Below are 12,672 nucleotides of genomic sequence, written 5' to 3'. Positions count from 1 at the left end.
GTATAAATACACCAAAAATACGATTTTGAGGGGACTTTTGACCTACGAAAGATAGGAGAACCAACCAAGGCAAGAAGACTCAAGAATTAATCAATATTTCAACCGGCAATCGGTGCAATACGGGAGTTTGTATAGAATTATTAGAATTGTTGTTTTCTTTATTTTTGAACCTTATTGAGATGTCATACTTCATTGCTATTGAGTAATTTCTATTAGGGTGTTGACAGATACGATGTTTCGATAACTTGATTAGGGATTCGATTCTTGTTAATTGTTAGAATTAATTGATGGAGCTTTAATTTGTATTGTGGAGTTATTTATTATTTTGCTTAATCGAAGGAGAAGTTTGATATTGTATTTCTTCACATCTTTTGCTCTAGTTTAAATTCGTGATTCAAATAGATAATCGAAAGAACCTCTTGAATTGTTAATCGAACTAGAAAAATGGGGAATATTCGTGAGAAGTTACCCTTTAGATCACAACCATAATTTTATTGTTGCAATTGTTTACCGTGCTTCAATTGAATTAATTACTAAAATTAACGTTTAATCGAAAGAGGAACATTAACTTCAAGTGTAATCTGATTATCGGTTGAATTCGTGAGAATCAACCGTATTATAGAGTGAATTAACTCAAGAATTGGATCCCGAGTCAGTTATCTTGCACATGTCTAATCAATTACCCTTATTTCTCGTATTTATTTCTTCGTTGCTCATCCGCTGTCTTTTGTGATAAATTATTAATTGCTTAAATTTTAGTAGTTAATCGTAATAATAGTCATCGATCCAAAGTGTTAATTCTCCTGGATAGTAATCAACTAAAGATTATTTGAACACTGTTTAAATTCAATCCCTATGGAGACGATAATATAACTATACTATCTTTGGCTAGTGAGCATTAATTTTGTGTTGTGTTTTGCGCTCGTCAAATTTTATTAAGGCTTGAGAGAGAAAAAATTGAGCTACAATTTGAGTCAGATCGATTTTGGAAGAGAAAATTCGAAGAGTACAAGCAGAAGAAGAATCAGATCAATTTATGAGACTATAATCCATAGCTTCTTGCTCTAATACCATGTAAAATTTAGAGCTTGATGAAGAAGATAACATGCAGAGAAATGGGGGAAAATGAAGGTCTGTGTTTGGAGAGAAACTGTTTCATTGAAAATATGAGAAAAATGAAATATACGTGACTTCTTTATACACTACCCATCTATGCTTAGATGTCAAGGACTAACAAACTTCTTGACTAACTAGTTTATAAATAGTCTAAACTATCCTTTTAAGTCTTATTACTCCCAACAACGTTTCGTTTGAAATGAATGAAGATTTAAGGGTTATTGGAAAAAGAAACTAAGTCAGGAAGTTGTTAATTTCTTGCTTGCTAGAGATGGATGAGATAATTATGTCTACATAGTTTTATATAAGGGAAGGAATTTTGAGTTGATCTTAACTCTTCTGCATGGTGGGAAAGTTTCAAAAATAGGAGGTCTTCTAATTCAATTATACTAATGGTGGGAAGTCAAGGGAGTACGTTTTCCTTGTGGACACTGGATCATTTTTAAACTCCCTTAATCAAAACCATCAGAAAAGTTTATTTCATTTTTATGGATAATTTATAATTTTCTATAATCTTTTAAAAAACTAGTCCAGACATATTTGTGTCCTCGCTTGAAATGCTATATTTAATATGACTATTGGAGAGAATCATTACTAAAAATTACCGAATTTCTGACGGAAAACAATCTATCGAAACTGATTGACATGGTATTGAAACAGAAGGAATTTGGTCATTATTCGAAATCAGATTAGGTAAGTTCAATTTAAAAACCAAACCTAAGGAATGACTAACTCAATTCAGGAACTGATTCGCCTATAAGAAATTTTAGAGTGGCTTACCAAATTCTACCTGTTAGTCAAGTCTCATATGTAGATGCTAAAACAAGAATATATATAACTTAGTACTAGAGAGTAAATAGCAGTCATATTTATTAACAAAAGCAAAAGCTCACACATAACTTACACCTAACTTACACATAGGAACATTACAACATGTGTACTGATATTACTTTATCGAACAAAAAAACCTCACATAACTTGAATTTCCTTGACATCTTTCTTAGGTATCTCAGTTTTAGGAATAAGGATTGTCAAAACACCATCTTTCATTTCAGCCTTGATCTCGTGAACCTTAGCATCTTCAGGTAGCACAATGCTATTATTATAGTATCCATAGCTTCTTGACGATGACCAGAACTCGTCATCTGAACCTTCTTCTTGTTCTTCCTTGTGCTCACCTTTTATTGTTACAACTCCATTTTCCACTGTGATCTTCACGTCCTCCTTGCTTAGCCCTGGCAAATCGTACCGGATTTTGTAGCTCTTTTCGTCCTCCTTATATCTTCCCATTAGTTGCGTGGGGCTTAAATTCAGGTTCTCCAATATCCTGTTGATATTCTCTGTGGCTTGCAACAATGCATTTCCAAGTCCTGAAGGTAAATTTTCTGTGCCAACAATGAACAAATTTAGAATTTAGACAACTAAACATACTATATATATGCGTCATATATACATGATTTTTTTTTGGGATCTTTATACAAATAGTTAGTGATATTCATTGTTTATTTTTCTAGCCATATACATAGATTATACATAATTATACACATATAATGCATAAATTATGCATATATTATACCGTATTCGACTATTTTTAATTTAAGTAATTGGGTATACAGCTATTAAGTTTAGTTCTTCTTCTTTTATTTTTTTATTTTTACGTACAAATGGTTTGAGTCAAAAGTTATAAATTGAGTTCCGCTCGCTAAGAAAACTATACCATTCGCTACCCAAAAGACCATAATTAAGTCAAAGTAAATAAAAACGTGCTTCCTAGATGCGGTGATAAATAAATTCAAGTTTGTCCTCAAAGAGGGACGGATACATGATTCAAACTTTATGAGTTCAACTTTTAAGATTTTTTAGCACTGAACCCGCTATATTATTAAAGTTTTGGATTCATATCAACTATTTAGTGCAAGTTCAGAGAATTTGTACCCATAAATATTCCCGGGGCATATCATTCGTCAATGATATGCTACTCCTATTTCCTTATTAGTCTTTTTAAAAATAATTGACACTTTTCAATATTTTCTTTATAAGACGTACGACACAAATATTATAACACATTTTAGATCACAAGATTCAAAAAATTTATAATCACATAAATATTATAACTTATTCAAGACCAAGTATTTAAAAAGTCTTAAATTCTAAAAATTAAACTAAATCATTTAAAGTACCGTATAATTAATTAAATAAAAATGCGTTATTTGTGGAGAATACTCTTACCCCAAAGAGCAGGTGCAAAGTCAGAGTTGTTGCGCCTCCAAAGACTGCCACTGCCACGGCGGCGTCTCCTTGGAAATAGCTTTGGTTTCTTGCCACCTTCGGAGACTGCAACCTCTTGGGTCTCGGATTTTTCTTTGCTACCTGCAGCTTCGGTGGAGAAGCGTCGTACAAGTTGAGAGCACCATCTCTGTTTCTGTACGTTATTGAGGTTCCTCTGGTTAACACTTGAATTCAGCAGAGAGGAGGAGCAAGAACCCAACTTTTGCTGCAAATTCTTCAAAGCTAAACGTGACAAAGCCATTTAATTTCTAAGGGTGATATCCGTCAAGGTTAAATTAAAGTTGTTACTGATGTATATATGCCGATATGAACTTGTAGTTGTTCAGCAATATTATAGAGGAGGCTATTTAAAGGTGGTTTCAAAGGATAGATCTGATATCTTCTAGCAGCAGCTTGAAAAGAAATACAGTATAAAAGCTTTGAGAAGTTTCTTGCTACTTCTTCCAACAATGTGCCGCCTTTACAGCAGAAGAGTGTTCCAGAGAATGAACTATTCCTATTTCCTATTCCATGCCTGGTGCCACGAGTTCTCCACTTCTGGCCCCACATTTACTTAAGTCACTAGTTTGAGTTGATCGACTTTAACATCATTTACCTTGACCTGAAGTTTAAGTAAAAATAAATAATTTCTGTTAAACAGTCTTAGATATCTATAATTATTTTATTAAAAGTACAATAACAATAAGTTAAATTGTTTTAAATGAAGAAAAGTGATATTTTCTTTAGGACTGATTAAAAAAAGAAGGGTGTCATATAAATTGAAATGGAAAGTATAAGTTATGTTATTTGTTATATATTAAAATACAATAATACTAAAAAATATTTTGTTTGGTAAAGAAATAAATTTTATTACTAAAATTGGAGTGCAAGTACAAAACTAGTACTGGACAACAAGCCCCAGTATTAGTGTAAAACGACTAGTACGAGACAATAAGCCCTGTACTAGTAAAAACACCTAACATTATCTGTAGTTCATATAAGCTAATCAGGGTAGAAATTGAGTCTTTTCAGCCAACTAACAAGCTTTCATTTCATAGTCCCTCGACAATGCACTTTTTGAAAAAATTGCTAAATAGTAATAGGATTAGTATTCTTCTTTGTACCTTGGAATATCCTTCGATTATTCTCAAGCCCAGGGGCGGACCCACATGGAGTCAAGAGGGTTCATATGAACCCACTTCATTGCAAAATAATACCGTGTATGTAGGTATATTTTTTCTGTCTTCGAAAACGTAATGGTATAAAGATTATTTTGAACCCACTTTAAACAAGTAAAAGTGGTAAAGAAGGTTTAAATTTTCCACATGGTCCTGAGTTCAAAACCAGTCAGTTGCATATGCCCTCTATTTTTGATTTTTTTAATATAGGTCTCTTTTCCCATAAAAACGACAAAGGGCTTCATCTTGGTATTTAACTAAAAGTTCAGGTGATCAATAACAATAAGAACCATTTCTAGTATTTATTCCTCTTTTGCATAAAGATTTAATTCCAATAAATTTCCTTCACCTCTATGTGCTTTCTTCTCTTTGTTGTAGTTCAATTTCAAAGAACATTGCTTCATAGTCGTCTCCACCATTAGCCATAAGCCACTGCCGCTTCTTGAATCTCGTTGGGTCGCCTCTCTCCGTCTCTCGTCGTCAGCCCGTCAATTGTCACTATCAGGTTTCTCACTTGCTTATATTGCAGATTTTTGTAATTTATGCTTTGGAAAAAAATACAGATTGTTTTAATGGGTTTTGGCGGAGAAACTCAATTTCAATTTGAGATATACCATGTTAAATATTTTTTTTAATATAATTTTTAATCTTAATGAAAAATGGGGAAAGGTGAGAAATTGAGAGTAATAAACTTGCTTATATTGAGAAGTTAAGCACCTTTTCTCTTTAGTTATGGAAAATTTCAGATTGTTGTTGTTAAATCCTTTTTCGGTTTGAATATACGTATACGTACACATTTGAGGTTGCTTTCATGTTGCACCTAATGAGAGATGTTTTGGGGATCACAAATGAGCTTAATACATCCTTACAAAAAAATAAGCAAGATATTGCAAATGCTATTCTACTTGTTGAAGTGGCAAAGAAACGGTTGCAAAAGCTAAGAGAAGGAGAATGTGATTCACTTATTGATAAGGTGTCTGCATTTTGTGTCAAGTATAATATTTTGATACCAAACTTTGATGACTTCTATGTTAACTCCGGAAGATCTCGACGTAAAGTTGTTGATTATACTATTTTACATCACTATCATGTTGATATATTTTTTAAGATTATTGATTGGCAAGTTCAAGAACTCAATGCTCGTTTTAATGAGGTGACAACGAACTTGCTTGTTGGAGTAGCTTGCTTAAATCCAGTTGATTCATTTTTCAGTTTTGACATAAACAAGATATTGATGATGGCTGAATTGTATCCTGACGATTTTGATGAGAATATAATGGTTACGCTCAAGAATCAACATGAAACTTATATTGTTAATATTCGTGATGTTGATGAAAGGTTCTCAAATCTACAAGGACTTGTTGATCTTTCTGAAACACTAGTTAAGACAAAGAAGCATTTGAATTATCCATTTGTGTTTCGCCTTGTGAAATTTGCTTTTCTTCTACCAATTGCCACTGCTACAGTTGAAAGAACTTTCTCGGCGATGAAGTTGATCAAGAGTGAATTGCGAAATCGAATGAGTGACGAATTCATGAGCGGTTGTTTGGTACCTTATGTAGAAAGAAAAATATTTAACATCATTTCTGATGAGACTATTATGAATACGTTTCAGGAAATGAAAACTCGTAGAGGACAGTTGTAATAATATATTTTATTAATATATAGTTTTTGTTGACCTCTTTGTATATTTGCTTCTTTGCATTTTGAACCCGCTTGATAAAAATCCTGGGTCCGCCACTGCTCAAGCCATATATGGTACACCAGGTAACTTCCCTTTTGCATGTGATTGTGCCCAGGATATCTTTGCCTCCTAGCCCATAGAATCCCTGTCAATGCCTTGCCACACTAGCAGCTTCTTCCAGATTTCGTTTGACAACCCACCGGCAAAGAACAAGTATGCCACACTTTAATCTGCAACCTCACATTGTGAACATACATTGCTAACATTCATTCTTCACTACACTAGTATGTTCTTTGTATATAACTTACCAAGGATAGCCAATCTGAGAATGAAACTCCTTTGGACATGCCATGGTTATTACATACCAAATTACCAATCTCCTCCATGTAACCTTTGGAAACTAGGGGCGGAGCTAACATAGAGTTTACAGATTTGGCCGAACCCAGTAGCTTTGGACTGAATCCTATTTTACCTTAAGGAAACCATTGTATGTACATGTCAAATAAGTTGCCAAACCTTAAAAAATAGTTTGAACCATGTAAACAATCAAAAGCCTTTTTGTTCATCTTGTAAAGAAAAAATTAACAAAAGTCTCCCACTTAGGATGAGAGAGATGGGTGGGTATGGGTAATATGAAAGGCTGGATACTTAGTAAACTTAAATGACGACATAAATATAAGTAAAAATCACATTACAGGCTACAAAAACATCAGATCCTCCAAAAGATTTGAGTGAATATTTTCATCATCACCGTACCTAGTGACTGGGGAGAACAATACCTTACCCGAAGGAACATGTTTCTAAATTTTTGGAGGATTGTTCTATGAACTGGTAACCACCTTTTGCAATTTCCCTTCCTGGTCAATTCCCAAGCAACCAACATGCCATCACATCTGCAATCATAGACTGATACGACACTTCTGAATCACATTACCAGCAGCTTTGATCTAGTAACTTCACAAACTAGAACTACAATAGATAGCAGAAGCAGCACATTCACTAATTATGCGTCTGCGTCTCCTAAAAAACCCGGATTCAACATTTACTTCTTTAGTTCCAACAAAACACAGAAGTATAGTGTAATTATGGCCAATATTTTGGCTAATGGAGTCCATCTCACATAAGCATAAGCATCTTTGCAAAATGTAGACTTTGTTGGCAATATTCTTTGGGACCCAAAAATATTGCATTGTGTGGTAGATATCATTTGCACAAGTTGTATCTCTTCTTTTACACCTAAAGGGCCAAGACTTTTTTGCCTATAAAAGGGAAGATCATTAGTTCATTTTATACACACCAACAAGACTTGAGTTTTCATTTCTTGTTTCTTCCTTTCCTCCTTTATTAAGAGTGTTTTGTATGAGAGTTGAGTGTTGGGAAGCACTTGTGTGAACCCTTTCTTTGGAGTGATCTTGTGAGATTATTCTCTTAGGGTATTTGGGATTAATTAGAGTATTTACTCTAATTTTGTACTCTCTTTTGTACTCTTATTGGTATAGTAAAATTGTTCCTCTCCGTTTGTGGACGTAGGTCACTTTGACCGAACTACGTTAAATTGATGTCTTTTTTATATACTTTAATTGTTGTTGTTATCAACTTCAATTGTCTTTGTTATTGTCATTATACCATTGTTTGGCTAAATTCCGCACTATCCGGGTTCCCGATCCTACCAAAAAAGTATCAGAGCCGGATCTAACCGGGTTAGTTTCAATAGCCAAAATGACTCTAACAAAGACTTATATTGAGAAATTTGACCGAAGTGCAAACTTCGGAATGTGGCAATTAAAGATGGAAGCTATCCTAATTTAGGATGGCTTAGACTTGACGTTGCAAGGAAATGAGAAGAAGCCGGATAAAATGACGGACGAGGAGTTTGCCATCATAGACAAAAAGGCAAAAGCAGGTATCATTTTAAATCTCTCAAATGAGGTTTTACGTGAAATTTCTGTAGAAACCACAGCTAAAGGCATGTGGAAAAAATTGAAAACCTTATATATGAAGAGGACGGTGGAAAATAGACCTTACCTTTAGTAGAAGCTTTACACAGTTCGTATGGGTGAAGGTACATCTATTCTCTCTCATCTTGACACCTTTGATTCCATTTTTATGGATTTGAGTAATATAGATATTGAAATTAAAGATGAGGAGTTACCGCTTTGTTCTCTACCCCTATCTTTTAAGCATATAAGAGATACTATGCTTTATGCAAAGGATAATATCTCTTATAAGGATATTAAATCTATCTTAAAATCAAAAGAACAAATAGATAGTGATATTACTGGGGAAACTAGTGGAACTCAAGCGGAAGTTGGCTTGTTTGTTAGGGGCAAATCCGACTCCATATCCAGATACAATAATTTAGAGTGTCGCTATTGTCATAAGAAAGGTCACAATATCTCTGAATGCTATAAGCTGAAAAATAAAGAAAAGCGTAAGAAAAGGAAAAATGAGTACAAAAATACTGACACTGCCGAAGCAAGTGTAGCTGCTGATGAGACTGAGAGAACTATTTTTTTAGCAACTAATAATAGTTTCAAATCTAACAATGAGTGGATTTTAGATTCAGGTTGTTCTTATCATATGTGTCACAATCGATATTTATTTACCACATATGAATATATTGGAGGTGGAGTTGTCTTGATGGGAAACAATGCTGCCTGCAAAGTTTTTGGAAAAGGCACAGTCCGAATCAAAATGCACGATGGTGTGGTGAGAATTCTCACTGATGTTAGACATGTTTTTGACTTGAAGAAAAATCTCATTTCTTTGGGCATTCTAGAATTTCTTGGGTGCAAGTACACAGGTGAAGGTGGAGTTCTGAAAGTTTCTCATGGTACTCTTGTGATCATGAAAGCACACAGATCTGGTTCGTTGTATACTTTATTGGGATCCACTGTTATAGGCTTTACTACAGTTTCGGTATCAAACAACTTGTCTGATTTTGATGGCATTAAATTTTGACATATGCCCATTGGGGCTTTTGAGGAAAAGGTGGAGCAAATTTACTATATCAGCCAAAATTAGGCCAAGGTGGAGATTTGTAATTATTGTCAATATTTTGGCTAATGGAGTCCATCTCACATAAGCATAAGCATCTTTGCAAAATGTAGACTTTGTTGGCAATATTCTTTGGGACCCAAAAATATTGCATTGTGTGGTGGACATCATTTGCACAAGTTGTATCTCTTCTTTTACACCTAAAGGGCCAAGACTTTTTTGCCTATAAAAGGGAAGGCCATTAGTTCATTTTATACACACCAACAAGACTTGAGTCTTCATTTCTTGTTTCTTCCTTTCCTCCTTTATTAAGAGTATTTTGTATGAGAGTTGAGTGTTGGGAAGCACTTGTGTGAACCCTTTCTTTGGAGTGATCTTGTGAGATTATTCTCTTAGGGTATTTGGGATTAATTAGAGTATTTACTCTAATTTTGTACTCTCTTTTGTACTCTTATTGGTATAGTGAAATTATTCCTCTTCGCTTGTAGACGTAAGTCACTTTGACCGAACCACGTTAAATTGGTGTCTTCTTTATATACTTTAATTGTTGTTGTTATCAATTTCAATTGTCTTTGTTATTGTCATTATACCGTTGTTTGGCTAACTTCCGCACTACCCGGGTTCCCGATCCTAACAGATAGCATTTGAGCATTTCAAAGATGCCTTGATTTACAAACAATAAAGGAAACTCTTAAAGGTGTCCTCGAGCAGTGGTTGACAGGCTAATTTAAGTAGCTAACAATCTTGCTGCCCTTGTTTATTCTTGTAAAGTGATCGCTCTTCAGCCAAGTGGCTTAACACAACATTTCATCAGAGCCCAATGTTTACCTGGGATTCCAAGTGATAACTACATGTCCGTCATTCCTTTACTAAGAAAGCCAGTTGTCCAAATCCACATATCCACTCATAGAACCTCAATAAGCTCGTTATGCAACTTGAGGTCAATATTCTTGCAAACCTGGTGCTTTTCTGCTGCACCACATCTAGATCCTTTACAAGCAAATAGAGTCATTTATTTGGGTACGGATCAAGAAACTCATCACAGCACCTTTTTTGCTACAGCTTGCTATAACAAAGATCAGTTAGGAAAGTTTTGCCGCTTAGGCTACAGTTTTCCATCTCTGCGAGAAGTAGCCTCCAAGAACGACCAAGTCAGCATCACTAGCTGCTACCAGTAAAAGCAAACAGAGAAATGTCAAGCATGCGGCGGCAAACAAACAACAGGCATTAAGAATATGTATCACCTTGACCAAAGGGATTGAGGCTATTCTACTTCTCCGGCACATTAAACTCCTTTACTTATCACTATCAGAGTATTCTTCTTCACGTCTCAATCTGGCACGGGCCTTGTTTCCTCTCATTATGTTTGTTAGCTCTTGAATTAAACAAGAAGTACTTCTTTCCATCTTATCCGCAAGAATCTCTTTTTGCTCTGCAAATCCTAAACCTATAAGTCTATTCCGCAATAATTCACAGGTTTCACCATATGGCGGGATCCCTTCATCTATCATCATTTCAAAATATTTACATGCTTCCTCAAGTTTGCCTTTCTTCTGACAGAGACCATGTATCATAACAGCGTATGTTGAGACCGAAGGATAAAATTTCCTGCCTTCCATACTCTCCCATACTTTCTCAACTCTATCAAACCTTCCGACCTTTATGAGCATTTTAAGCACCATGTTATATGTATGCCGATCTGGCAGGCAACCGTTCTTCTCCATTCTTGAGATCAGCCTAAGTGCCAAATTGACTTCGCTATGATCACAATGACAAGCAACGATTGTATTATAACTCCAACAATCAGGTTTTACCCCTCGTTCAATCATCTCATCTATCAGTTGGTAAGCATCCTCAACCTTGTCACTCTTGCAAAGCTTCTTGATGATAACATTGTACGTAAATACATTAGGCACAAGCTTGTACCTTTTCATCCGATCAAGGACCCTAAAAGCTGAATGAATATCATCTTTTACACAATAAGCACGAATAAAAACTGCATATGTAAAAGCATCAGGTTTTAGTCCCATGGACCTCATCTTCACGAACAAGTTATAGGCATCATCCATTTTTTCAGCCTTACACTGAGACTCCAAAATGCTGTTATAAGCTAACAAATCAACTGCAAACCCTCTCTCAAGCATTTCATCAAACAGTTTCTGTGCTTCAACTACTTCTCCCATTTCTCCCCATCCCCTCATCATAATGCTGTAAGATTTCACACTCAGCATGTACTCATCTTTAACTATATCAAAGAACTGTTTCGCTTCTTTCATATGCTTTCTTTTACATAATGCAAGCAAAAGCTGATCAACATCCACTACACTCGGGGTAATCCCAAAATCAATCATTTTATCAAAACTCCTAATTGCATCAACAGGCAAATTAGCTCTACTATAAGACCTAAAGACAATCCAGAAAATATCTTGACCTAATTCACAAGATTTGTTCCTTTTTAACTCAAAAAGAAAGTCCCATAACAAAGAAAACTGTTTGCTATTTCCTAAAATATCAACAAGAATGTGATAGCTTTCTTTACTATGATAAAACCCCGATAATTTATTTGCCCATATGAAGAATCTGTGAGCTGAAAACCCAAGATTTTTGCAGCGTTTAAGGACTTGTTCAACTATATTAGCCGAAATCTTGTCGGAGAAAGGATTGAGAGCTGATTCAATGTCGTTGTGGGGATTTCTGTAATCGCTTAGGATGCGAGAGAGTTCACTTATTAGTAGGTGTGAATTAGAGTGTGGGGCGTCTGAAATGGAAGTGAAATTAGTTTTGTGCAAAAGGGATGTGAAGTGATGAGCAGAGAATAATGGAAGGGGATGATGTGGGAAGATTTTGGATTTCGTGGGTTGTGTGTGATTGTGATGGAAGATTTTGAGGGGGAAATAGTGAGTACAACTTCTGGCGCGAAGAAGAGTTCTTATCGCCATTAGTATGGAACTTGGGCAAGTTTCAAAACTTGGGATGTGTATCTACAGAGTATAGACCCAGTCAGAGCATCCAGTAGGCTTCTCCCTCTGTCTTTTGGCCCTGCAAAAAGATCATTTTTGCATTTCGATGCATAAAAGCATCTTGTATTTATGGTCCGAAAAATAGTCATTATGTAAATATCATACCCTAATATAAATATTAATAGGTGCTTTCACGACTCGAATATGTGACATCAGCTCGTTCGCATAACATATAAGTCAAGACAACTTTACCTTTGATCCAAATTCTTATTTTCTCATAAAACATTCAAAAATGCTAGCTAAATAGTAGTAGTGGCTATGGCTGTCTAACGGGACGGGACGGGACAGAATTAACGGGGCGGGACGACATTTAGCCGGGACGGAACAAACGGGACGAAACGATAGGCACATCCCGTCCCGCTAACAGACGGGACGAGACGGGACGGGACGAAACGATAGGCACATCCCG

The 12,672-nt window shown here is 35.4% G+C and overlaps 3 protein-coding genes across 3 annotated transcripts; 1 reads left to right on the top strand and 2 right to left on the bottom strand.

Annotated features, from left to right (window-relative positions):
• Positions 1-1,962: 1,962 nt before the first annotated feature.
• On the bottom strand, positions 1,963-3,942 carry LOC104098880 (26.5 kDa heat shock protein, mitochondrial). Its single transcript, XM_009605722.4, has 2 exons — positions 3,346-3,942; positions 1,963-2,501 (listed from the first exon to the last, which is right to left on the bottom strand). The coding sequence occupies exons 1-2, from the start codon at positions 3,644-3,646 to the stop codon at positions 2,086-2,088; spliced, it is 717 nt and encodes a 238-aa protein (XP_009604017.1). The 5' UTR covers positions 3,647-3,942; the 3' UTR covers positions 1,963-2,085.
• Positions 3,943-5,385: 1,443 nt separating this feature from the next.
• Positions 5,386-6,207, top strand: LOC104098881 (uncharacterized). Its single transcript, XM_018771665.3, has one exon. The coding sequence runs from the start codon at positions 5,386-5,388 to the stop codon at positions 6,205-6,207; it is 822 nt and encodes a 273-aa protein (XP_018627181.3).
• Positions 6,208-9,864: 3,657 nt separating this feature from the next.
• On the bottom strand, positions 9,865-12,277 carry LOC104098882 (pentatricopeptide repeat-containing protein At1g52640, mitochondrial). The gene has a single exon (XM_033656804.2). The coding sequence runs from the start codon at positions 12,180-12,182 to the stop codon at positions 10,539-10,541; it is 1,644 nt and encodes a 547-aa protein (XP_033512695.1). The 5' UTR covers positions 12,183-12,277; the 3' UTR covers positions 9,865-10,538.
• Positions 12,278-12,672: the final 395 nt, after the last annotated feature.

This window comes from Nicotiana tomentosiformis, chromosome 12 (assembly GCF_000390325.3).
Source record: "Nicotiana tomentosiformis chromosome 12, ASM39032v3, whole genome shotgun sequence".
NCBI lineage: Eukaryota > Viridiplantae > Streptophyta > Magnoliopsida > Solanales > Solanaceae > Nicotiana > Nicotiana tomentosiformis.
The sequence above is the reverse complement of the archived record's forward strand: the minus strand, read 5'-3'. Positions and strand labels throughout refer to the sequence as shown.

Excerpts from the sequence above, each read along its gene's own strand:
- LOC104098880 (XM_009605722.4), bottom strand. The coding sequence starts at position 3,646 with ATGGCTTTGTCACGTTTAGCTTTGAAGAATTTGCAGCAAAAGTTGGGT. Across the intron at positions 2,502-3,345 it reads CTTTGCACCTGCTCTTTGGG|AAAATTTACCTTCAGGACTT; the intron begins GTAAGAGTATTC and ends TTGTTGGCACAG.
- LOC104098881 (XM_018771665.3), top strand. The coding sequence starts at position 5,386 with ATGAGAGATGTTTTGGGGATCACAAATGAGCTTAATACATCCTTACAA.
- LOC104098882 (XM_033656804.2), bottom strand. The coding sequence starts at position 12,182 with ATGGCGATAAGAACTCTTCTTCGCGCCAGAAGTTGTACTCACTATTTC.